Source organism: Mesoplodon bidens (genome assembly GCF_964165515.1).
Source record: "Mesoplodon bidens genome assembly, chromosome: 7".
NCBI lineage: Eukaryota > Metazoa > Chordata > Mammalia > Artiodactyla > Ziphiidae > Mesoplodon > Mesoplodon bidens.
The window spans coordinates 103,954,866-103,981,227 of NC_138164.1; the positions used below are offsets into that span (position 1 = coordinate 103,954,866).

General features: G+C 42.8%; 1 protein-coding gene across 2 annotated transcripts in view; it reads left to right on the forward strand.

Annotated features, from left to right (window-relative positions):
* Positions 1 to 26,362, forward strand: part of PTPRJ (protein tyrosine phosphatase receptor type J) — a 175,381-nt gene that overhangs the window by 142,228 nt on the left and 6,791 nt on the right. Inside the window, exons 10-21 of one of the 2 annotated variants that reach the window (XM_081238650.1) lie at positions 402 to 692; positions 4,939 to 5,070; positions 6,674 to 6,884; positions 6,999 to 7,123; positions 13,543 to 13,630; positions 15,742 to 15,783; positions 16,444 to 16,531; positions 17,216 to 17,306; positions 20,071 to 20,144; positions 20,251 to 20,385; positions 23,139 to 23,258; positions 26,160 to 26,320. In XM_081238650.1, the coding sequence (XP_081094776.1) occupies positions 402 to 692; positions 4,939 to 5,070; positions 6,674 to 6,884; positions 6,999 to 7,123; positions 13,543 to 13,630; positions 15,742 to 15,783; positions 16,444 to 16,531; positions 17,216 to 17,306; positions 20,071 to 20,144; positions 20,251 to 20,385; positions 23,139 to 23,258; positions 26,160 to 26,320 (1,558 nt within the window). Of the gene's footprint in view, positions 1 to 401; positions 693 to 4,938; positions 5,071 to 6,673; positions 6,885 to 6,998; positions 7,124 to 13,542; positions 13,631 to 15,741; positions 16,164 to 16,443; positions 16,532 to 17,215; positions 17,307 to 20,070; positions 20,145 to 20,250; positions 20,386 to 23,138; positions 23,259 to 26,159; positions 26,321 to 26,362 lie in introns of those variants that run through there. The other variant, XM_081238649.1, reaches the window with a different exon arrangement.

The following is a 26,362-nucleotide window of genomic DNA, read 5'->3' on the forward strand; positions in this document are numbered from 1 at the left end:
GGGACTGACCCAAGGTCACACAGTCCACTAAGGCCCTGTTTAAGGTCAGCCTCTGCCTCTTCTGTCATGCCCCATGGCTGTCTCCTCATCACCAACGGGCCAGGAACCTCCTGCTCCCCAAGTTTCAGTGTTTGCAAAGGCAAAGGTCCAAGAATCGGGCTTCCCTGGTGGCGCAGTGGTTGAGAGTCCGCCTGCCGATGCAGGGGACACGGGTTCATGCCCTGGTCCGGGAAGATCCCACGTGCCGCGGAGTGGCTGGGCCTGTAAGCCATGGCCACTGAGCCTGCACGTCCGGAGCCTGTGCTCCGCAATGGGAGAGGCCACAACAGTGAGAGGCCCACATACTGCAAAAAAAAAAAAAAAGTCCAAGAATCTCATGATGTGCTGTTCTTGCCTTGCAGACCCTGCACCAGTAACCTCCTTCCACTGTGAAGTGGTCCCCAAAGAGCCAACCTTGGTCCTCAAGTGGGCCTGCCCTTTCGGCACCAACACAGGCTTCGAGCTGGAGGTCAGGCACGGAGACTGGGAAAATATGACGAACCTGGAGAGCTGCTCCTCGGAGAACGGCTCTGAGTACAGGACGGAAGTCACATATTTGAATTTTTCTACCTTGTACAACATCAGCATCATTGCCCGGTCCTGTGACAAGATGGCACTGCCCACCCAAAACACCTGCCTCACTGGCATCACAGGTGGGCTTCAGGGAGGGCAGGGTGGCCAGGTGACATTGTGGTCACCTTGGAAAGCTGACCCAGAGGGTCTGCAAGTGTGGCCTAGAAACCTGTTTCTAAAAAAAGTTTATCCAAAAATATTTGTTTTTGTTGGCACGGACTGTTAACCCAATTCTATAGAAATCTAGTCTATATATTCTATAGAATCTATATAATCTATAGAAATCTAGTGAGAGGGAATTTTTTACATTCCAAAAGTTTCCTTCGTTTTACAGAATAATTTGTTGCCACCTTTTCTTTTAAGTAAGTTCCCCTAAAATGTTCAAATATACACGAAAGCAAAGGACAGTATAATGGGATCCACGTACCCATCATCACTCAGTTAGTTGAACATTTGTGAGCATTTGACCAATCTGGTTTCATTTATATCCCCTCCTCCCTTATTGGACTTCTTTGAGACCAGTCCTGGTTATTCTATAGTTTTATTCATAAGTTTTTCAGTGTGTATTGCTGCAAGACAGGGACTCCTTTTCCCTTTCTTTCAAACATAGCCACATTACTATTGCCATTACCCTTAAAAATTTAACAATACTTTTTTTTTTTTTGACCATGCTGCGTGGCTTACAAGATCTCAGTTCCCCGACCAGGGATTGAACCTGGGCCACAGCAGTGAAAGCCCAGAATCCTAACTACTAGGCCACCAGGGAACTCTCAACAATCCTTTTTTTCTTTTTACTATTATCAGATAGATATTCAGTCAAGATTCATATTTCCCTAGAATCTGTATTAATAAGCTCCCCAGCTGTTTTGGGAAATGGGATCATTCACGAGAGATCCCCCTAGTTAATCTTTTCATGACTACCTTTTATTTTGAACTTGGAAAAAATTACTTCTTTGCTTTTTTTTTTTAATTGAGATATGGTTGATTTACAATATTATTAGTTTCAGGTGTACAACATAGTGATTCACGATTTTTATAGATTATACTGCATTTAAAGTTATTATGCGATATTGGCTGTATTCCCTGTGCTGTACAGTATATCTTTGTCACTTATTTATTTCATACATAGTAGTTTGTACCTCTTAATCCCCTACCCCTGTCTTGCCCCTCCCCACTCCCCTCTCCCCACTGATAACCACCAGTTTGTTTTCTTCATCTATGAGTCTGTATCTGTTTTGTTATATTCGTTCTTTGTTTCATTTTTATTTATCTTTCGCTCCCTGTGTCTTTGCCAAAATTATGTCTTAGGTCAACCTGGTGGAGTTGGTTTTGCTTTGTGCTTTTTGAATCCTGGATATGCTATTTCCTTTAGGGTATCAAAATGTTTCCAAACAATTTCTAAAGAATTGGTGGTTGGGGCCTCCCTGGTGGCGCAGTGGTTGAGAGTCCGCCTGCCGATGCAGGGGATACGGGTTCGTGCCCCGGTCCGGGAGGATCCCATATGCCGCGGAGCGGCTGGGCCCGTGAGCCATGGCCGCTGAGCCTGCGCATCCGGAGCCTGTGCTCCGCAACGGGAGAGGCCACAACAGTGAGAGGCCCGCATACCGCAAAAAAAAAAAAAAAAAAAAAAAAAAAGAATTGGTGGTTGAAATAGTAAGAAGAAAAGGCTTCTTACTTCAGGGACACTGACTTGGAAAATGGCTGAGGGATTCTACTGACAGAGCCTTGGACTTAGGCAGACCTGGGTTTGATTGTAAAGTCTACCTTTTACTAGCTGTGTGATCTCAGAAAAGCTGCTTAACCTCTCTGAGCCTTGTTTTTCTTAGTTGTAAAAAAGGGGAAATAATACCTACCTTCCAGGACTGTTAATACAAATTAGATGAGGTAGTGTAGGTGGAAGATCACTTCAGAGCTGCCATGTATGGCTAGTCAAGTTGTGCACTGCATAGTTCCACGGGACACCATTCATATAGTCTACTATGCGCGTGGGACTCCTTGGAGTTGTGTAGTACACAGCTATATAGGATGGCCCTGGGTCACAATCCTTTGTGTTTCTGCAGCACCCTACAGTGTAATAGAAACAGTGAACCTTGTTGGGTACTTTTTTGTAGTTCTCTGTTTTATGATGTCATCTCAGTGGGTATAAGCCACTGAGGAACATAAGCCATATCTGATCCGGTATCTCCAGGGCTGAGCACAGTACCTAGTGAAGGGAAGGAGCTTGTTAGAGTTAGTTGTTTCTGAAGCTGAGCAGTGCGTGGTAGGGTTAGATAATGACCACTCAGCATTTAGTCCAGTGATTCTCTCACTTTTTAATCTGTAGCTCCCTTTCCTCAGATGAATTTTTATGTACAAATTTAGCATGCTTGTTAAAAGTACAACTTTGACCCTTTTTTATTTAACATAAAAGTGGAGCTGCATTTTCTCTGAGAGAGGCAGGAAGTGCTGGTGGGATGGGTAAACCGGGGAGAGTTGGAGCGATGGTCTTTTAGCCAACACTTGTTGATAGATTACTGTGTGCCTGGGTAAGGGACACTATGGTGGGCATGGCCGGCAAGGTCCCTCGAGTGTAGGACTGAGATAAGCAGTGAGAAGGAAAGGATTTCCAGGCTTTGAGGTGGGTGGAGCTGTCTTGGGGCAGGGAGCTGGGGGCTCCTCGCTGGCCTGCTAAAAGGCATAGAGCTGTGGATGGGGTGGGAGCTGGTGCTAGGAAGTGTCTGTTGAGGCAGTTGGCACTTAGACGTTGGACAGCGCCTCCAAGTGGCCACTGCGGTCAGTTACTTGAGAGGTTGCTGAAGGATGGTTTAAAGCTGTGCCTTCCAATAGAAAATCACGTGAGCCTCCTGTATAATAAACACTTTTCTAGGAGCCACATTAAGAAACTGTAAAAAGGAGCGGCTGGAAATTCCCTGGCGGTTCAGTGGTTAGAACTCTGTGCTTTCACTTCCAGGGGCCCGGGTTCGATCCCTGGTTGGGGAACTAAGATCCCACAAGCTGCCTGGCATGGCCAGGGGAAAAAAAAAAAAAAAAAAAAGGAGGAGCTGAAATGAGTTTTGATCACATTTTATTTAACTCAGTATATTAAAAGTATTATCATTGCAACATGTAATTTGTATAAAGTGAGTTATTAATGAGATATTTTATGTCCAAACTTGGGCCTGTCACCTTTCAAGTGCTCAATGTGGTTAGTGGCTGCCGTATTGGACAGCATACATTTGGAGCATTGTGTTATGGTCTTTTTTTTTTTTTTTGAGTTCAGTTTTCTCAGTCTCCCTGAATCTTGGTTATAATAACAGAAACGCTCAAACTGTATGTGGGAGACCAATTTAGGTAGAGTGTGTGTGGAGAGAGATCATCTTTTTTTTTTTTTTTTTTGCGGTACGCGGGCCTCTCACTGTTGTGGCCTCTCCCGTTGCGGAGCACAGGCTCCGGACGCGCAGGCTCAGCGGCCATGGCTCACGGGACGAGCCGCTCCGCGGTATGTGGGATCCTCCCGGACTGGGGCACGAACCCGTGTCCCCTGCATCGGTAGGCGGACTCTCAACCACTGCGCCACCAGAGAAGCCCTTGTGTTCATTTAGAGAGTGGCTTCACAAGCTTAGCTTGGGAAGGCGAGGCACAAGATCATGGAGGCCACTCACGGAATGTTCCCGTGTGGGCTTTTCTGGTTTCCGGGAAGAGGGTCAGTTGGATTTCTCTAGGCAGAGTTTTAAACCTACCCCAGCAAAAAACGAGGACTTTGGTGTGAAGGATGCAGAGCTGGAATGCAGCCAGGTCTCAGGAGAAAGTATGTTCTCTCCATGTCTTCTTTGCTTCCTTCTGGGTAACTATCTGCTTCATCACTGTTCTCTGACCAACCCATCCTGGGGCCAAGTCCATGTGCTGGCAGATGTCTGCCTTCAGCTCCCAAGTTCCCACCTGGGAGTTCCACCCACACAGTCTCCGTCTTGTTCTCCTTCCTCTGCCCCCATTCTCAAAATAAGGACTCTGGGCTCTCTGGGTCAGGAGGGACTGGGGGAAGATAGAAAAGGCACGTTATCTTCTACAAACAAGGCTGCCAGGAGGCCACCCTGGCAATGTGGCTGGACCCACTGAAGGGGTCATTGTCAGCTAGGCAGGCTCCCCCAGGACTTGCCATCTTTGTTCCCCACCAGTTCCCATCCCTGCCCTTTGCTTCTGGATTTGCTTTGCATGAGCCCAGCACACAGCTTCCAGAGCAAGAGCAGAACTTGAGTGGGGCACTGCAGCAAATCCTCTCCTTAATCATTGTGTTCCTTCTTTGGTTTTAAATGTTGGGTGATGGTGTTTTGTTTTGTTCTGTTTCAGACCCTCCTTCTCCAGATGGATCCCCTAACATTACATCTGTCAGTCACAATTCTGTGAAGGTCAAATTCAGTGGGTTTGAAGCCAGCCACGGACCCATCAAAGCCTACGCTCTCATTCTCACCACTGGGGACGGTAAGGAGGGGTCATTATGGGTTAAACAGCCAGTGGGTGATGGCGTGACGGGGTGCCATTTTTGTGCCCACTGAAACGCATTCATGAGACAAACACACGTCTGGTTTTATACTGCGACCCACGCTTTGGCACTCACCCCGGGGTGGGTGGGTGTAAGCCGTTTGCCTGATGAGCTAGGTCAGAGGTTGACAGGCTTAGTGTAAAGGGCCAGATAGCAAACATTCTAAGTTTTGCAGGCCCTACAGTCTCCTTCTCAGCTATTCAACTTTGCCGTTGTAGTGTGAAAGCAGCCATAGAAGATACAGAAAGAGTCAGTATGACTATTCCAGTATGTACCAAAAGGGGTGGCTGGCTGGATTTGGCCCATGGCCATGACTTGCTTACCTCTGATATACGTTTTTCATCTCTTTTGCAGCACAGGGTCTTTTAGGTGGCAGAATATTAGTTTTAAACAAGTTTATCACACACACAGACACACACACACACATATGAACACGCACACACAAATCATCCTCAAAGGGTGACTTTCTCTTGGAAGAAAAAAGGAAAAGATTTGCATTTGTAGTGGGAACTTGCAAAGAGCATTGTCATAGCTGAGAGAGGAGGTGGATTAAATGCTGCTTTTCCTTAAAGGGCTCCATTACATTCCCTGGAAGTGAGACGGGAATGATTTGAGGGTGTCTTTGTTAGCTGTGTGTGGGTGCTTTGCCCAAGGTCTGGGTTTAAAGCAGTGAGTTTTGGAAATTCCCTGGCCGTCCAGTGGTTAGGACTCGGTGCTTTCAATACCAGGGGCCTGGGTTCAATCCCCGGTCGGGGAAATAAGATGCCGCAAGCCGTGCAGGGTGGCCAAAAAAAAAAGTTCAGAGTTTTGCTGTTTTTGGTGATTCTTTAAACTAACTGTGAATTATGCAATGCCACCCTTGCCCAGTCTCACAGCCTGTGATGCTGTTCTCATCTCCCCAAAGAAACCAGAGCTCAAACACACTGTCAGGGCTGCGGGGATCCAGGAAGACAAGGGATTTGCTGCTGTTGTAAACCTGCAGCTAAATCTCAAAAAGAGACATTGAGATCTCTCTCTCTCTCTCTCTCTCTCTCTCTCTCTCTCTCTCTCTCTCTCTCTTTCTGTCTTTTGTTTTCGGTCTGTTTCAAACACCTTGTCATTTTGCTGTGAAGGTATTCAGCAAATCCCAAGCTCAGGCCTTTGCTGAACAGGGGAGATGATATTGCATACTGACCAGCCTGACCAGTACCAGCCTGTGATGGATGAGATCACACCCTCCACGTCAGGTGGTCTGGGTTAGAAATATGACTCTACCACGTAGGCAGTGCAGCTTGGGGCCCAGGTCTTTTTAGCTTTCTGTGTCTCATTTTCCCACCTGTAAAATGGGGGTGGTAAGCCTATGCGATGAGATTATTGTGGGGATTAAATGAGTTAATGTAAGTAAAGCCCTTAGAACTTAATATAGGGAAAACCTGGCAGAGAGAGCATACGTGAGAGATGGCAGCTGTCACCACCATCACCCTGGTCATTATTTAGAAACGAGGGAGACTTAAATCTCTGCAGTCACTTTCTTATGGCTTTCCTTCTGTGTGCCTTTCTTAGCTGTTCACCCGTCAGCAGATGTATTGAGATATACGTACGAAGATTTCAAAAAGGGGGCCTCGGATACTTATGTGACATACCTCATAACAACAGAAGAAAAGAGATGTTCTCAGGGCTTATCTGAAGTCTTGAAATATGAAATCAATGTTGGGAACGAGTCCACCACGCACGGCTATTACAACGGGAAGCTGGAACCTCTGGGTTCCTATCGGTAATGCCTTGTGGTTTTTGCCCTTTGGGAGCTGGGCCTCTGAGTGCAAAACTATATGTGCCTGGGCCGTCAGACACTTCTCAGCCACCCCTCTTTCCTCTTGTCACCCCACAGGGCTTCTGTGGCTGGCTTCACCAATATTACCTTCAACCCTCAAAGTGGTGGACTCATAGACGGGGCTGAGAGCTACGTGTCCTTCAGTCGCTATTCAGATGCTGTTTTCTTGCCCCAGGATCCAGGTAGAGGAGCATCTTAGCAATGCATTGACTTTTTGCTTCCAGTATCCACAGGAGCATGGGGGTCTGCACACCTCCCTGGGGCCCCCAGGAGGGTAGGAGAACCTGGTCTCTCCTCTCAGAAGCTGAGATGTCACTGGACCATCAGGACCCAGCTCAGCTTCCTCTTCTGAGGTCCCCACAGGCCCCACCCACCACACTCCCTTCTCTGAATTCCAGTTACACTTCCAATCGGCAAACACTGTTGGGTCCTTTTTTCTCAGTGTAGTCATTTGTGTGCCCATGTACCAGATACACATGTGACTTTTAGTGCATGGAACCCTTGAATATTAGGATCAGAAGGAGCCATGGGAATCATCTTGTCCAACACTCATTTTATTTTATTTTAAAAAAGTTTATTGAGAAGGGCTTCCCTGGTGGCGCAGTGGTTGAGAGTCCGCCTGCCGATGCAGGGGACACGGGTTCGTGCCCCGGTCTGGGAGGATCCCACATGCCGCGGAGCGGCTGGGCCCGTGAGCCATGGCCGCTGAGCGGGCGCGTCCGGAGCCTGTGCTCTGCAGCGGGAGAGGCCACAACAGTGAGAGGCCCGCATACCACAAAAAAAAAAAAAAAAAGTTTATTGAGAGAGGGCAGACAGCAGAAGCAAGAAGAACTACAATCCTGCAGCCTGTGGGACAAAAACCACATCCACAGAAAGAGAGACAAGATGAAAAGGCAGAGGGCTATGTACCAGATGAAGGAACAAGATAAAACCCCATAAAAACAACTAAATGAAGTGGAGATAAGCAACCTTTCAGAAAAAGAATTCAGAATAATGATAGTGAAGATGATCCAGGACCTCAGAAAAAGAATGGAGGCAAAGATCAAGAAGACGCAAGAAATGTTTAACAAAGACCTAGAAGAATTAAAGAACAAACAAACAGAGATGAACAATACAATAACTGAAATGAAAATTACACTAGAAGGAATCAATAGCAGAATAACTGAGGCAGAAGAATGGATAAGTGACCTGGAAGACAGAATGGTGGAATTCACTGCTGTGGAACAGAATAAAGAAAAAAGAATGAAAAGAAATGAAGACAGCCTAAGGGACCTCTGGGACAACATTAAATGCAACAACATTTGCATTATAGGGGTCCCAGAAGGAGAAGAGAGAGAGAAAGGACCAGAGAAAGTATTTGAAGAGATTATAGCCGAAAACTTCCCTAACATAGGAAAGGAAATAGCCACCCAAGTCCAGGAAGCGCAGAGAGTCCCATACAGGATAAACCCAAGGAGAAACATGCCAAGACACATAGTAATCAAATTGGCAAAAATTAAAAACAAAAAAAAATTATTGAAAGCAGCAAGGGAAAAATGACAAATAACATACAAGGGAACTCCCATAAGGTTAACAGCTGATTGCTCAGCAGAAACTCTACAAGCCAGAAGGGAGTGGCATGATATACTTAAAGTGATGAAAGGGAAGAACCTACAACCAAGATTACTCTACCAGGCAAGGATCTCATTCAGATTCAATGGAGAAATCAAAAGCTTTACAGACAAGCAAGAGCTAAGAGAATTCAGCACCACAAGACCAGTTCTACAAAAAATACTAAAGGAACTTCTCTAAGTGGGAAACACAAGAGAAGAAAAGACCCTACAAAAACAAACCCAAAACAATTAAGAAAATGGTCATAGGAACATTCATATTGATAATTACCTTAAACGTGAATGGGCTAAATGCTCCAACCAAAAGACACAGGCTTGCTGAATGGATACAAAAACAAGACCCATATATATGCTGTCTACAAAAAACCCACTTCAGACCTAGGGACACATTCAGACTGAAAGTGAGGGGATGGAAAAAGATATTCCATGCAAATGGAAATCAAAAGAAAGCTGGAGTAGCAATACTCACATCAGATAAAATAGACTTTAAAATAAAGAATGTTACAAGAGACAAGGAAGGACACTACATAATGATCAAGGGATCAATCCAAGAAGAAGATATAACAATTATATATGCACCCAACATAGGAGCACCTCGATACATAAGGCAACTGCTAACAGCTATAAAAGAGGAAATCAACAGTAACACTATAATAGTGGGGGACATTAACACCTCACTTACACCAATGGACAGATCATCCAAAATGCAAATAAATAAGGAAACAGAAGCTTTAAATGACACAATAGACCAGATAGATTTAATTGATATTTATAGGACATTCCATCCAAAAACAGGAGATTATACTTTCTTCTCAAGTACGCTCGGAATATTCTCGAGGATAGATTGCATCTTGGGTCACAAATTAAGCCTCAGTAAATTTAAGAAAATTGAAATCATATCAAGCATCTTTTCTGACTACAACGCCATGAGATTAGAAAAGAATTACAGGGAAAAAAACACAACCACATAGAGGCTAAACAATACGTTACTAAATATCCAAGAGATCACTGAAGAAATCAAAGAGGAAATCAAAAAATACCTAGAGACAAATGACAATGAAAACACGACGATCCAAAACCTATGGGATGCAGCAAAAGCAGTTCTAAGAGAGAAGTTTATAGCTATACAAGCCTACCTCAAGAAACAAGAAAAATCTCAAATAAAGAATCTAACGTTACACCTAAAGGAACTAGAGAAAAAAGAACAAACAAAACCCAAAGTTAGCAGAAGGAAAGAAATCATAAAGATCAGAGCGGAAATAAATGAAATAGAGACAAAGAAAACAGTAGCAAAGATCAGTAAAACTGAAACCTGGTTCTCTGAGAAGATAAAAAAAATTGATAAACCATTAGCCAGACTCATCAAGTAAAAGAGGAAGAGGACTCAAATCAATAAAATTAGAAATGAAAAAATGAGAAGTTACAACAGACACCGCAGAAATACAAAGCATCCTAGGAGACTACTACCAGCAACTCTATGCCGATAAAATGGACAACCTGGAAGAAATGGACAAATTCTTAGAAAGGTATAACCTTCCAAGATTGAACCAGGAAGAAATAGAAAATATGGACAGACCAATCACAAGTAATGAAATTGAAAAGGTGATTAAAAATCTTCCAAGAAACAAAAGTCCAGGACCAGATGGATTCACAGGTGAATTCTATCAAACATTGAGAGAAGAGCTAACACCCATCCTTCTCAAACTCTTCCAAAATATTGCAGAGGAAGGAACACTCCCAAACTCATTCTATGAGGCCACCATCACCCTGACACCAAAACCAGCCCAAGATACTACAAAAAAAATTACAGACCAATATCACTGATGAATATAGATGCAAAAATCCTCAACAAAATACTAGCTAACAGAATCCAACAACATATTAAAAGGATCATACACCATGATGAAGTGGGATTTATCCCAGGGATGCAAAGATTCTTCAATATAGACAAATCAATCAATGTGATACACCATATCAACAAATTGAAGAATAAAAACCATATGATCATCTCAATAGATGCACAAAAAGCTTTTGACCAAATTCAACAACATTTATGATAAAAACTCTCCAGAAAGTGGGCATAGAGGGAGCCTACCTCAATATAATAAAGGCCATATACGACAAACCCACAGCAAACATCATTCTCAATGGTGAAAAACTAAAAGCATTTCCTCTAAGATCAGGAAGAAGACAAGGATGTCCACTCTCGCCACTATTATTCAACATAGTTTTGGAAGTCCTAGCCACAGCAATCAGAGAAGAAAAAGAAATAAAAGGAATACAAATCGGAAAAGAAGAAGTAAAACTGTCACTGTTTGCAGGTGACATGATACTATACATAGAGAATCCTAAAGATGCCACCAGAAAACTACTAGAGCTAATCAGTGAATTTGGTAAAGTTGCAGGATGCAAAATCAATGCACAGAAATCTCTTGCATTCCTATACACTAATGATGAAAAATCTGAAAGTGAAATTAAGAAAACACTCCCATTTACCATTGCAACAAAAAGAATAAAATACCTAGGAATAAACCTACCTAGGGAGACAAAAGGCCTATATGCAGGAAACTATAAGACACTGATGAAAGAAATTAAAGATGATACCAACAGATGGAAAGATATACCATGTTCTTGGATTGGAAGAATCAATATTGTGAAAATGACTATACTATACTACCCAAAGCAATCTACAGATTCAATACAACCTCTATCAAATTACCAATGGCATTTTGTATGGAATTAGAACAAAAAATTTAAAATTTGTATGGAGACACTAAAGACCCTGAATAGCCAAAGCAATCTTGAGGGAAAAAAATGGAGCTGGAGGAATCAGACTCCTTGACTTCAGACTGTACTATAGAGCTACGGTAATCAAGACAATATGGTACTGGCACAAAAACAGAAACATAAATCAAAGGAACAAGATAGAAAGACCAGAGGTAAACCCACGCACCTATGGTCAACTAATCTATGACAAAGGAGGCAAGGATATACAATGGAGAAAAGACAGTTTCTTCAATAAGTGGTGCTGGGAAAGCTGGACAGCTACATGTAAAAGAATGAAATTAGAACACTCCCTAACACCATGCACAAAAATAAACTCAAAATGGATTAGAGACCTAAATGTAAGACCGGACACTATAAAACTCTTAGAGGAAATCATAGGAAGAACACTCTTTGACATGAATCACAGCAAGATCTTTTTTGATCCATCTCCTAGAGTAATGGAAATAAAAACAAAAATTAACAAATGGGCCCTAATGAAACTTCAAAGCTTTTGCACAGCAAAGGAAACTATAAGCAAGATGAAAAGACAACCCTCAGAATGGGAGAAAATATTTGCAAAGGAATCAACAGACAAAGGATTAATCTCCAAAATATATAAACAGCTCATGCAGCTCAATATGAAAAAAACAAACAACCCAATCCAAAAATGGGCAGAAGACCTAAATAGACATTTCTCCAAAGAAGACATACAGATGGCCAAGAAGCACATGAAAAGCTGCTCAACATCACTAATTATTAGAGAAATGCAAATCAAAAGTACAGTGAGGTATCACCTCACACCAGTTAGAATGGGCATCATCAGAAAATCTACAAAGAACAAATGCTGGAGAGGGTGTGGAGAAAAGGGAACCCTCCTACACTTGGTGGGAATGTAAATTGATACAGCCACTATGGAGAACAGTATGGAGGTTCCTTTAAAAACTAAAAAATAGAATTACCATTTGACCCAGCAATCCCACTACTGGGCATATACCCAGAGAAAACCATAATTGAAAAAGACACATGCACCCCCATGTTCATTGCAGCACTGTTTACAATAGCCAGGTCATGGAAGCAACCTAAATGTCCATCGACAGACAAATGAATAAAGAAGATGTGGTACATATATACAGTGGAATATTACTCAGCCATAGAAAGGAGCGATAGGGCTTTCCTGGTGGCGCAGTGGTTGAGAGTCCGCCTGCCGATGCAGGGGACACGGGTTTGTGTCCCGGTCCGGGAGGATCCCACATGCCGCGTAGCGGCTGGGCCCGTGAGCCATGGCCACTGAGCCTGCACGTCCGCAGCCTGTGCTCCACAACAGGAGAGGCCACAGCAGTGAGAGGCCCGCGTACCGCAAAAAAAAAAAATAGGAACGATATTGGGTCATTTGTTGAGACGTGGATGGATCTAGAGACTGTCATACAGAGTGAAGTAAGTCAGAAAGAGAAAAACAAATATCGTATATTAACGCATGTATGTGGAACCTAGTAAAATGGTACAGATGAACCGGTTTGCAGGGCAGAAAATGAGACACAGATGTAGAGAACAAACGTATGGACACCAAGCGGGGAAAGCGGCGGTGGTGGTGGTGGTGGTGGTGGTGGTGTGATGAATTGGGCGATTGGGATTGACATGTATGCACTGATGTGTATAAAATTGATGACTAATAAGAACCTGCTGTATAAAAAAATAAATAAAATAAAATTCAAAAAATTTATTGAAATACAGTTGATTTACAATGTTTTGTTAGTTTCTGGTGCACAGCAAAGTGATTCAGTTATACACATATATATTCTTTTTCATATTCTTTTCCATTATGGTTTATCACAGGATATTTTTTTTATAACAAATTTAATCAGTTATACATATACATATGTTCCCATATCCCCTCCCTTTTATCACAGGATATTGAATATAGTTCCCTGTGCTCTACAGTAGGACCTTTTTGTTTATCCATCCTATATATAATAGTTTTCATCTGCTAATCCCAAACTCCCAGACCTTCCCTCCCCCACTCTCCCTCCCCGTTGTCAACCACAAGTCTGCTCTGTGTGTCTGTTTCTATTTCATAGATAGGTTCATTTTTGTCATATTTTCGATTCCACATAAAAATGATGTCATATGGCATGTCTTCCTCGTTCTGACTGACTTCACTTTAGTATGATCTTTTCTAGTTGTCTGTGAACACCTCTTGAAGTGCCTCCTATTTGGACTTTTCCCAGGTGTCATCTGTGGGGCAGTGTTTGGATGTATCTTTGGTGCCTTGGTTATTGTGGCCGTAGGAGGCTTCCTCTTCTGGAGAAAGAAAAGGTGACTATTGCTTATGTTAACAATAATATCCTACTTTTAAAGGGAGCTTTGTATTGTGGGTAACCAGACAGTCACACAGGTGGAAGGGATAGTATAGTGAGCCCCCAGGTCCCCATCATCCAGGGTCTTCTCCGTCTGGCCAGTATTATTTCATCTCAGTCTCTGAGCTGGAAGGTTTTCTTTTATTTATTTATTTATTTATTAAAAATTTTTTTAAAGCATGTATTATTTTTAAAATACATTTATTTATTTGGTTGCACCAGGTCTTAATTGTGGCAGGGGGGCTCCTTAGTTGCGGCTTCAGGGCACCTTAGTTGCGGCATGCATGTGGGATCTAGTTTCCTGACTGGGGATCGAACCCAGGCTCCCTGCTTTGGGAGCTCAGAGTCTTAACCACTGAACCACCAGGGAAGTCCCTGTGAGCTCGAGGGTTTTAAAGCATTAGGTCATGGTAAACACTACAGCAGAAGGGGCTGCTTTCAAACAGGCGTTCTAGTTCACAAACCAGAGTGTTAAGAGGTGGCGTTTTAGAGTCAGCTAAGTTTGAACACACGCTCTGTCTCTGACTGGCGGTTAGGGAGCTTGGCTTTAATGTCTTGGATAATCTATGATATGGGGATGATAACAGTGCCTAACTCGTGCCGCTGAGGAGCATTAAATAAAAAAACGTGCTTTGACAGTATCTTATACCTCTTATGCTATTACTATCTTATCTGTACAGTTACTCTTTGGGGTAGTTAAATAGTAAAAATAGCAACTCTGTCTTGAGCACTTACTGTGTGCCTGGACTTGCGCTTTTCATGAATTCTCTCACTCATTAGGCTCTATGAGGCAGGTCTCCCAAGCCCCATTGCAGGGATGCAGAAGCTGAGTGTAGGAAGTGTGGAAATGGACTTGAACTTGGTCTTTGCTTTTCATTGCACACCCTCCTGCCTGACCATGCAGGGTGTGAAGCCTGTGTATCAGCTGGGAGTTATTCACTGTTATCGGGTGCTGCCAGCCAGGGGATTTCATCCTGGCCCAGGGTTTCTAATGCATCCTACACCTGGTCTTCTGCCACCGCCTTGCTCTCGTGGGTTGACAGGCATTAGATTCTGATTTTTTTTTCGAGGGAGGGGTCAAAAACAGCTTTATTGTTTCTTATTAAAAGAAACGTTTTACATATTTACTGCAAAAAACAGAAAAACAACAAAAAACAGAAAAGAAGGGCAAAGAAAAGAAATAATCCATAATCACACCCAAACAAAACTACTCTTAACATCGATGTGATTACAAAACTCACACAAATACACACACACATCCCCACAAACAGAATCATATTATACATATCATTTTCTGGCCTGCTTTGTTCACAAGACATTGTGGACGGCTTCAGATCGTCTTCATTTTAAGTGGCTATTGCGTATTCAGCTGTATGGAAATTATTCAACCAATTGCCTGATGTCTTCAGGTATTTTGTTTGTTTGTTTGTTTGCCACAGTTGCTTATCCTTGTGTGTAAATCTGGGCACATTCATGAGTACTCCCTTAGGCTAAATTCCAAGCTCGGTAATTGCTGGGTCAGTGGGTATGCACATTATCAATTTTGATACGTGCTGCGAAATTGCCTTCCAGAAAGTTTTTTTTCTTTTAATGCCAGCATGGGGTTTAGCCAGCAGTACAGGAGAGTGCCAGGTGCCCGACCACCTTGCCGACACTGGGTGTATTTTCTGGTTTATTACATTAACTTTATCAGAAAGGCTTTCTCAAAGCCAAAACCAAAACCAAAGCCAAACGAATAACAAACCAAGAAAACAAAAACCAGAGCACTAAATAACGAGTGTGGCTTTACGCTAGGGTGGTGCTGCTGATACATATTTACCCAGAGGAATTCCTACACATTGCTTGAGTAAGATTCTTCAATACTTTTAGATGGTATAAGAGAGAGTAACTTCACAGGCTTATACTCAGCATTTGCTGCTTAGACCATTAAGCCTAGTGTTTGTGAGCAGGATGTAATGCTGTGTATGAACTAATGCTCAGCGAAAAGGGATTTTGTAGATACACAAAGGGGACAAAGCACAGAATTAAGCTCTTTTGATCTAATGGGTCTTTTTTTTTCTTTCAAAACAGGAAAGATGCCAAGAACAATGACGTGTCCTTTTCTCAAATTAAGTAAGTCTCTAGAGTTATGCACCTTAATACATTCAGTCCCTCAATCTGTTCAGTGCCTATTTTAAGGGTTTTTGTGTTTTTTTTTTTTTATGGAAACTGCTGCCATTTTTCCCGATTGACATGTTTGGACCTAATCATCCAGAAGTTCTTATTAGCCTTGTTATTCTGCAAGGAACCTATGTTTCCTAGTCTCCTGAAGCTAGCTTCCTTGCCGTGTTGTACAATGGCAAGGGGAACCATACTTTTGCCATATAGTCTACCAACAAATATATATTTTGTGATTAAAAAAAGGTTATGAAGATCTAGGAGGAGAGAACTTGCTCAAAGTCACAAAACCAATCAGTTATATAACAGGGTCTAGAAGTCAGATTTCCTGATTCATATTTCATTGTTTTGTAAATAACATTATAGTGCCACCACCTGCCCCTGCCCGCCCGCCCGCCTATTGTACTATAGGTTTTCTTTGGGAAGATGTTTACTATCATCTCCAGAGTCATGGTTGAGTCATTTTTTTCTAACTGCTTATTTTTTTTCTTTCCTTTTCTATGATGAAGACCTAAAAAGTGAGTAAACTCTCCACTTTTAAAAAAAATAACTTGTATTTTTCTATTTTGAGTGTGAACTTGGTTGAATGCAAAAATTCCTGTTTTGTTTTCCTAGATCCAAGTTAATCAAAGTGGAGAATTTTGAGGCCTACTTTAAGAAACAGCAAGCTGACTCCAACTGTGGATTTGCGGAAGAATATGAAGTATGTGGCTATAAATATTGTGTTTTTAATTGCTCTACGTTTTTCCTGAAAGTTGGAAAACTGCCTGTTTCCGTTTTATGGTGAAGCTTTGGGTGAGAGGCAGCCCTCTTTGAGGGGAGAGAGAAGCTCTTGCATGTCCCCTGGGGGCCCCTCTGAAACCTCTTGGGGAGGATCCCTCCTTGCTTCATCCAGCTTCTGGAAGCCCCAAGCATTCTTGACTTGTGGCCATATAACCTCCACCTTCACATGTCTCCCTTGTGTGTCTGTATCTCAGTGTCTTTTCTCCTCTTATAAAGACACCAGTGATATTGCATTAAGGGCCCTGCCCTACTGCAGTATGACCTCATCTTATCTTGAGTACATCTGCAAAAGCTGTATTTTCAAATCAGATTTCATTCACAGGTACTGGGGGTTAGAACTTCTGCATATCTTTTTTTTTTTTTAATTTTTTGCTTTATAACAAATTTAATCAGTTATACATATACATATGTTTCCATATCCCCTCCCTTTTGCGTCTCCCTCCCACCCTCCCTATCCCACCCCTCCAGGCTGCATATCTATTTGAGGGACGCAATGTTACCCATAACATCTCTGCATTCCCACTTTGTTCTGTCATACTCTCTGAGTAGTATAACTAACATTTGAACACTGAATAAATGAACAACTCATATGTTCTGTTTTTAGGATCTGAAGCTTGTTGGAATTAGTCTACCTAAGTACGCAGCTGAACTGGCTGAGAATAGAGGAAAAAATCGCTATAATAATGTTCTACCCTGTAAGTTGTTTTTTCCGCATTACTTTCCCTTTTTTCCATCACTGGCATCACATCTCTAACAGTAGAGGGGAGAAGAATCCAGATACGAACTAACCACTTCCATAGCCATTCCTTAGTCACCTTCTGTGTGCTGAGCACGGTGTTTAGGCATATGCCATTGAATTCAATCCTCACAATAGCCTTATGAAATAGGTAGAATAGTCGCTTAGCAGATGAGGAAAATGAGGCACAGAGTGGCTAGGTGATTTGTCCAGAGTCACACAGATAGTCATGGCGGGACCAGACTTGGACCAGGTCTGTCAGTTTCATTCAAGGAAAAGGCCAGAGTCTGTGCTTTGAACCCCTTTATTCCCACAGCTCTTTTATTTCAGTTAGTATAGTTCTGGAATGAAAGGGAGCAGGGTGAGGGCAGGCAGGGAGTAATGCTTTCTGTTTGTCCAGACACGTCTCTGGTTGGCTGCGCACATTCCATGGCTAAATATGAATTACATTTGGGTTCATTCCTGTCTTTTTTTTTTTTTTTTTTTAATTGTCTGTTTTACTTGAAGTTGTGTTTTTCTTTCCTGGCCTGAAATGTTAACTTCTGTTTAGATTCAGGATCTTCTAGCTCCTCCCTTCTTTCTCTTCATTCCTCGCCGCCCCTCCAGCACTTATTTTGACAGCAGACATTGACTCATGCGTGTGCTGAGAGAAACACTTCTGGTTTTTTTTTTGCGGTACGCGGGCCTCTCACCGCTGCGGCCTCTCCCGTTGCGGGGCACAGGCTCCGGACGCGCAGGCCCAGCGGCCATGGCTCATGGGCCCAGCCGCTCCGCGGCACGTGGGATCTTCCCGGCCCAGGGCACGAACCCGTATCCCCTGCATCGGCAGGCGGACCCTCAACCACTGCGCCACCAGGGAAGCCCGAGAAACGCTTTTAAAACTAGGCTGTTGGGATCTGCCTCAGCTCTGTGCTTTGAGGGTTAACTCAGGATTATTGGCCTGTTCTTGTGGATGTCTGTGGAGATTTTCAGATCCAGAGTTTGGCTGTTGTTTTTTTTTTTTTTTTTTTTTTTTTGGTACGCGGGCCTCTCACCGTTGTGGCCTCTCCCGTTGCAGAGCACAGGCTCCGGACGCGCAGGCTCAGCGGCCATGGCTCACGGGCCCAGCGCTCCGCGGCATGTGGGATCTTCCCGGACCGGGGCAGGAACCCGTGTCCCCTGCATCGGCAGGCGGACTCTCAACCACTGCGCCACCAGGGGAGCCCTGGCTGTTGTTTTTATTATTGGGAAGATTTTAGGCTAAAAGTCATGTTGGTAACTGGGTTTAGAATTATTGTTATTTTGTTCAAGGGAAGGTGAGATAGTGGATAGTCAAAGACAGGGAAACATAGGAGCTGCTGCTTATAGCTCAGGCTGATAGTTGAGATTTTAAGGATACTATTTCATTTCTGGAGTTGGACAATTTTGTGTGTGTTTTGAGATGACAGTATATAGGAAACATGAGAATTTTATGCTTGACATCCTTTCACTTATATAGTCTGTTTTTAAGAAATTGAACTATAGTTGATTTACAAGGTTCTGTTAATTTCTGCTGTACAGCAAAGTGATTCCATTTTATATATATATAATATATATATATTACATATATATATATTATATATATATATATACACTTTTTTTTTTTTTTTTTTTTTTTTTTTGCGGTACGCGGGCCTCTCACTGTTGTGGCCTCTCCCCTTGCGGAGCACAGGCTCCGGACGCACAGGCTCAGCGGCCATGGCTCACGGGCCCAGCCGCTCTGCGGCATGTGGGATCTTCCCGGACCGGGGCACGAACCCGCGTCCCCTGCATCGGCAGGCGGACTCCCAACCACCGCGCCACCAGGGAAGCCCTATATATACACTTTTTTTCATACTCTTTTCCATTATGGTTTATTATAGGATATTGAATATAGTTCAGTATAACTGTGTTATACAGAACCATGTTGTTTATCTATTTTATATATAGTAGTTTGAATCTACTAATCCCAAACTCCTAATTTATCCCCCACCCCCTTTCCCCTTTGATAACTATATGTTTGTTTTCTATGCCTGTGAGTCTGTGTCTGTTTTGTAAATAAGTTCATTTGTGTCATATCTTAGATTCCACATATACCACTTACAATAGTCTTATACATTCAGTTTATTCTTGCATTTGGGACTGTCTTTTTATAACAACATTTTTTTATGAGAATAGAGAAAGTGTGAAAGTCTTAACTGAGTATCTACCCTGCTATAGTGGAAAGGGCACTGGATTTGAATTCTGACTGCCATTCACCAGATGAAAGTGCTTGGAAGAATCACTTAATCTCTCTGACCCTCAGTTTCCTCCTCTTTAAAATGGGCACAGAAGCTTGTAGTGTGGTTATAAGGAATAAATAACATTGCTGAGGGCCTTCCCTGGCTCGTGGCACTCACCCAAGGATGGTAATAGTTGGTTTCACCTGAGAAGGCGGTCTGGAGTGGTTAAGACCTTGGGACCTGTTGCCAGGCTGCCCGGGTTCTAACTGTGGCTCTGCCACTGACCAGCTCTGCCCAGGTGATCACGTAAGTTCTCTGTGCCATAGTCACGGCTGGTGACTGGGGGAATGAAATAAGGTCGTGGATGTAAAACACCAAGCCATGCAGCTTCAAGGTGTGATGGAGCCCCTGTGTTGCCATCTTGTACTTTTTTCTCTTGTATTCAACTCACCTCACACCTTTGCTTCTATTCTAATATGGAACTTTTTTCTTTGAATGTCACAGACGATATTTCCCGTGTCAAACTTTCAGTCCATGCCCATTCAACTGACGACTACATCAATGCCAACTACATGCCTGTAAGTGGAGAGCGGGGCTCATGGTGCTGGCTGGTTAGGAGGAGGTCCTCCGGCTGTCCTCTTGCTGTCTCTTTGAGGTTGAATATGTGCTGCTTTCCATTTTTAGGGCTACCATTCCAAGAAAGATTTTATTGCCACACAAGGACCTTTACCCAACACTTTGAAAGATTTTTGGCGTATGGTTTGGGAGAAAAATGTCTATGCCATTGTCATGTTGACCAAATGTGTTGAACAGGGAAGGGTAAGTATCTTTTATTTTTATTATTATTCAGTTCAATTCGTTCATTCATATTTACTGTGGCGGGAGGGTATCTTAAAAATGATTTGTCTTTTTTTAAAAAAACACTCCCCCAAATATTAGCACCTCTGTTCTTAGAAGTGTGTTTTCTGACTTTTTCTCCACTAAGAGAAAAGTTTTAGAAAAACGTTAAAAAATTCTATGTTATCATTACCTTCCTTTGTGGACAGAGAGCAATGTTCTCTATTCATTAAGTCACTGCTGCTGGCATTAATGAACAGCAGGGGTTGGGTTAGTGAGGCGGAAGAATTCACGTGCAGCTCCGTTCTTCATCAGCTCTGTGAATGAGTGCAAGCCCGACCTGCCTCCGAGCAACCAGCTGCACCTGTGAGATGACCAATTTGACCAACTAAGTGATTTTCAAACTTAGTCTATAGCATTGGGACCCTTTCTTTATGCAAAATTTCTGATGTATCCCCAGAGAAGTCTCAGCAGTTCCCTCTCCCTTCTGATGGCCTGGAATCCTCCCAGCCACTTACATCAAAGATAAGATTTCTTCTAGTAATAAAATCCCATCTTTCCATAAGTGGACCAAGGAGAATTGAAAAACATGGGCTAAATTCAGAAAGCCTGTGCCTGAGGAATAGGACCTAATGTGCTTTCTGAAGTTTTTCATGTAGGTTCGTGACTTGAAGAATAGGAGTCAAGTCCCTTTTCTTTTGGGGCCGTGCTAGTTCCCCAGCCAGGGATCGAACCCGTGTCCCCCTGCATTGGAAGGGTAGAATCTTAACCGCTGGACCACCAGGGAAGTCCCTAGGTGTTAAGTCCCTAGGCCAGTGGTTCTGAAACTTTAACGTGCATCAGAGTCACCTGCAGGGTGGTTCCGCCTCCAGAGTTTCTAATTCAGAGGGTCTGTGGTGGACCTCCGAATTGCATTTCTGACAGTTCCCACTGCTACTGCTGCTCCAGGATGCATGCTTTGAGTAGCACTATCCCGGAGATAGTGCCAACGTGTCAGGCATCATTTCTTTTTTTTTTTCTTTTTTTAATAGTAGAGCTTTTATTTACTTATTTATTTAATTTTTGGCTGCACTGGGTCTTCGTTGCTGCACGCAGGCTTTCTCTAGTTGTGGCGAGCGGGCTCTAGAGCCCAGGCTCAATAGTTGTGATGCACGGGCATAGTTGCTCTGCGGCATGTGAGATCTTCTCGGACCAGGGCTCGAACCCCTGTCCCCTGCATTGGCAGACGGGTTCTTAACCACTGCGCCACCAGGGAAGTCCCTGGGCATCATTTCTTTTAATGTTCTGTTCTTTCACTTTAATTTAGCAGATGTTTATCCAGCCCCAAGTATGTGTAAGGTCCTGTGCTAGGGGCTGGGGCTGGAGGAAGGAAAGGTAACAAAGAACAGTTAGAGGTGGTTCCCTTCTTCATATTATTTGTGACACAGAAGGTTGGGTTCTGCACCCGCTTCTTGCATTAGAACAGGTTATTGTGCAAACGAAAGGCCATTGCTTATGAATGCAAATAAACTTTATGGTGCTGTTGAGCCCAGGGCCTCACACATGGAACATCACATGGAACATTCTCCTAAATATCTGTTAGATAAATGAAAACGACATAGTTAAATTAACGAAGAACAAGAAGATGAATTTAATGGGTCCTTGTTCATCGTCAGGCGGGAGAGAAGTGGATGTTACTGACCCTGGGTGACAGGGGAAGAGAGCCAGTGTATTTTCTGCACTAGATTCTCCAGATATGTTATTTTTTCCTATAACAACCCTGTGAGGTGTTATTATTTTATAGATGGGGAAACTGAAGCTTAGAGTTTAAGAACTTGCCCACAAGGTAGTAACATAAATCCAGCGGGTAAGAGACAACCTGGGCAAAAACTCCATGTCAGTGTGTGTCCCAGTCCTGTGTTCTTTCCTGGAGCAGTGGTCCAGAAGCTGGCATCTTTTAAAAACTACAGATCCCTGGGTCAGAGTCAGCATCTCTGGAGGTGGGAAGCAGGTATCTGTTTTTAAAGCAAAACAAACCTCCGAGGTGAGTCAGATATCAGTCAGGGTTAGAATCCATTGCAGGAGAGCACACTTTGGAAAGTTTAGAGAGAGAGTGTGTGTATATATGTGTGTGTGTGTTTTCAGTCAGTTATTAAATGGGGATTCAGGTAGTCTCAGAGTGCAGTTGTTTCTTGATTTTTATTTCTGTTCACATCTGCCCATTGACTTTATAAAAATCAAAGACCCCCAAATGATTTAATCTGATTCTCTTTATTGGTGTCCATATTTGTACTGCAATTAGTGTGTATCTAAAAGTATTGGGGAAAGTTCTCATTTCTTCTGCTTAGGGTTATAGGTCAGTCAGAGAAGTTTAGTTCAGGGAGCAGTTAGTGGAATGGCTGCTGTAGGCCTGGGGGAGCTGGGTGGGCATGGTGTCCCCTGTGAAGGAACAGCTGCTGCTTAGCTCTGAGTCAGTTTTTGTGCAGAAATGGGGGCTCAGTGTTGGCTAGATCTTCTGATTTTTCAAGAGAAGCCAGAAATCTGGATTTTTATGGGAAAACTCCCAAATTTAAAAGAGTTGGCAGGAATCGTAAATTAAAAAAAAAAAAAAATTCCAAGGGTCAGACAGAACCCACCTAAGGGATGGATTCAGACCCCGGGCGGTGCTAGTTTTCAATATCTGGTCTCCTTGTGAGGCTTTTGTGATGGTAGACAGTTTGATCTGAGTCTTTGTATAAAAACACATTTTATTCTAGACCAAATGTGAGGAGTACTGGCCCTCCAAGCAGGCTCAGGACTATGGGAACATAACGGTGGCAATGACGTCAGAAATTGTTCTACCAGAATGGACCATCAGAGACTTCACGGTGAAAAATGTAAGTAAGAGGTCAAGAAGGATAAGTCTCATATAACATTAACATATATAAATCTTGGGTTGATACTTTTTAGGTTGGTATTAACCAATTTTTTTATGCATCAGAATTATATTTTTGCTTTTTTCTTTATAGAATAAAACAATCCATATCTACATATACTCTAAGGCAACGCTTTGGCTTTGCTTTCTTAAAGAGAATTTCCTAAATTGTTCTTTTTTTTTTTTTTTTTTTTTTTGCGGTGCACGGGCCCCTCACCGTTGTGGCCTCTCCCGTTGCGGAGCACAGGCTCCGGACGCGCAGGCTCAGCGGCCATGGCTCACGGGCCCAGCTGCTCCGCGGCACGTGGGATCTTCCCGGACCGGGGCACGAACCCGTGTCCCCTGCATCGGCAGGCGGACTCTCAACCACTGCGCCACCAGGGAAGCCCCCTAAGTTGTTCTTAAATAAAGTGAATCTTAAGAGCATGGCTCAGTATCTGTACTCCTTTCCTTCCACTTCCATGTGACCTGCTCATAGAATTTTTGTTTCAAATCAAGGCCGTTTTGGATTATTTGGTTGGAAATGTGACATCAGGAGTGGCCATTTGCTGTTGGAATAGTTTATAATGACAGTTACAATAATAGGATTCCAGGACATATACACATGGCCTCCCTTCCCCCAAAACGTTATGAAAACAAATACAGTTAAATTGTGTAGGCATTCTAGGAAGTCAGTTTATGTGTCCTTTCAATTTTTTTAAGGATGTTTAAAAATAGAATCAGTGTCATGAGCAACATTGATATCTTTTGATGGCTGCATAAATCAATATAACCCTCTGCAGTTTATATCAAAGGCATAAAAATATCCGTCCCCCTTTGATCTGGTGGTTCCAAGTTTGAGAATCTGCCCTAAAGAAATAATCTGAAATATAGGAGAAGCCTTATTATTCATAAAGATGAATCTGAGTATTATTTATAATGGGGGGGGAAATTTGGAAACCATGCAGATATCTAGCTTTTGGAGTATAGATAATGAAACTATAGGTTATCTAGTCACTGTATCATTATTCAGCTATTAGAAATGATGGCTATGGAGACTGCATAATTACCATGAGGAGAAGCTAGAGTGTAATTAAGGGAAATATACTGGGAGACAAAATTTTATGCACATTATGCATAGCGCATAGAAGAAAAACCTGGAAGTAGATTTAGTAGAGTTGCATTTATGAGGGGCTGGTGGGTTGGTTTCCAGGTTATGAGAATTATCCTTGAAGAGTTCATAAGTCATTTCATGCTACACTGTTGTAGTATATTAACTGTTTGCTAATTGCTGTGTCTCAAAGGCTCTGGCCTCCATTAATACTTATTTCAATTCCTCTCCTGGAGATGCCGTCAAAGCAGTTAATCATGTATTGAATGGGTCACATAAATAATGCAGTTTACCATAGCTGAGAATCCCTTAAAATGTCATACTTATTTCTATAGACTTCACCCATTTTAAACAGACTGGCTTATCCTTGGTTGCTTTCACTGCTTGGAGTTTGCCCTTATGGAGGGGAATGGTGGGTAGAATTGTCCACATCATTAAAAAATTTACTATTATTATTATTTTTATTAACTAAACTCCAGACTTTATTCTAATTTCATAGTTTTCCACTAAAGCCCTTTCCAGTTCAGGATCCAATCTAGGATACCACATGGCATTTAATAAAATATTATTTTTAATTGTACAAAATGCATGAATATATTTTCCCTTTAAGAAGTGGGGACATAACTGATAGGGCTGAAAGTGTCCTTTGACTGCCACCTCTAACCTGAGCCTCTTTGCTCTTCTGTGGAGATAATACTGAAAATCTGACCTTCCCCTCAGCTCTCTCCTTCTCCCCTCTTTTCTCTCATGGCTGGTTTCTTTCTTTGGATGAGTGCTTATAATTAAATCTGTGAATGTTATGTTCCTGTGTGACGGGACTTCACAGTACCCTCTTCCCTCACTGCCCTTTTTTCTTACTGTCTTCCACATTTTGAATAATGTGAATGTACTGCTTTTATAACGTATATACATTAACAACAACAAAAAAAGCTTCAAAGGGTAGCTGTCATAAAGAAGATGGAAATGCCAGCAGTCCAGGTGTAGGTACACACAGGTGAGGCCAGTGCCCAGGTGCAGGCATAATGAGTACAGCTGAATCAGGAATGGGAATGGCCCAGCCTGGGCGGAGTTCTGACAATTAAAGGTATGTGCTTTGGTCCACGTAGGAAACCAGTCTGTATAATAACTAACTCTGTTATCATAAGCTTCACTTGCTATTGTCTATCTGAAGTCGAAATAGATGCCCTTTCTCAAACCCCTACAGTTCTAAATATTTACTTGGTGCTTGCCAGTTGCCCATCACTTTATTAAATTCTTTGTAAGACGTGAATTATGAGGCAGTTCTTGCCCCGAAGGCACTGACTCTCATAGTTGTATTTGTATAAATTCATTTTTGGTCAGTGACATTTCCAGGTGGGCTCAAGGGGTGGGGTTTATGAATCTCTAAGGAGGTGTAGGTGTAAGAATGTGAGCACATAATTGGCAGGAGGCTGTCTTGGAAGGGGAAGATTCTGAACTCACAATCGAAGGATCAGAGACTTTTGCCTCTGAGCTGAGTGTTAGAGAAGTTGTTTCACTTCTTGGAACCTTTCTCCTCCTTCTTTAAAGGGGGATAATAAACCCTCCTGCTTGGCATGTTATGAGGATTTGATGAGTTCGTCGAAGTCCTTGCAAGCACTTTATCAGCTGTTGTACCAATGTACCATTCTAATTTGTGGTCATAACCACTTCTGCTGAGCTGCCTTTCAGCTGAGCCGTGCAGTTCAGTCTTCAGGTACTGCTTGATCTAGCTTGCCTGTCTCTCTGGATCTTACAACTTTTCTTGGCTTTTAGATCCAGACAAGTGAGAGTCACACTCTGCGTCAGTTCCATTTCACCTCCTGGCCTGACCATGGCGTTCCTGACACCACTGACCTGCTCATCAACTTCCGGTACCTTGTTCGTGACTACATGAAGCAGAGTCCTCCTGAGTCACCGATTCTGGTGCACTGCAGGTATGCAGATGGCTGTCCGTGTGTGACAGATTTCAAACGTAA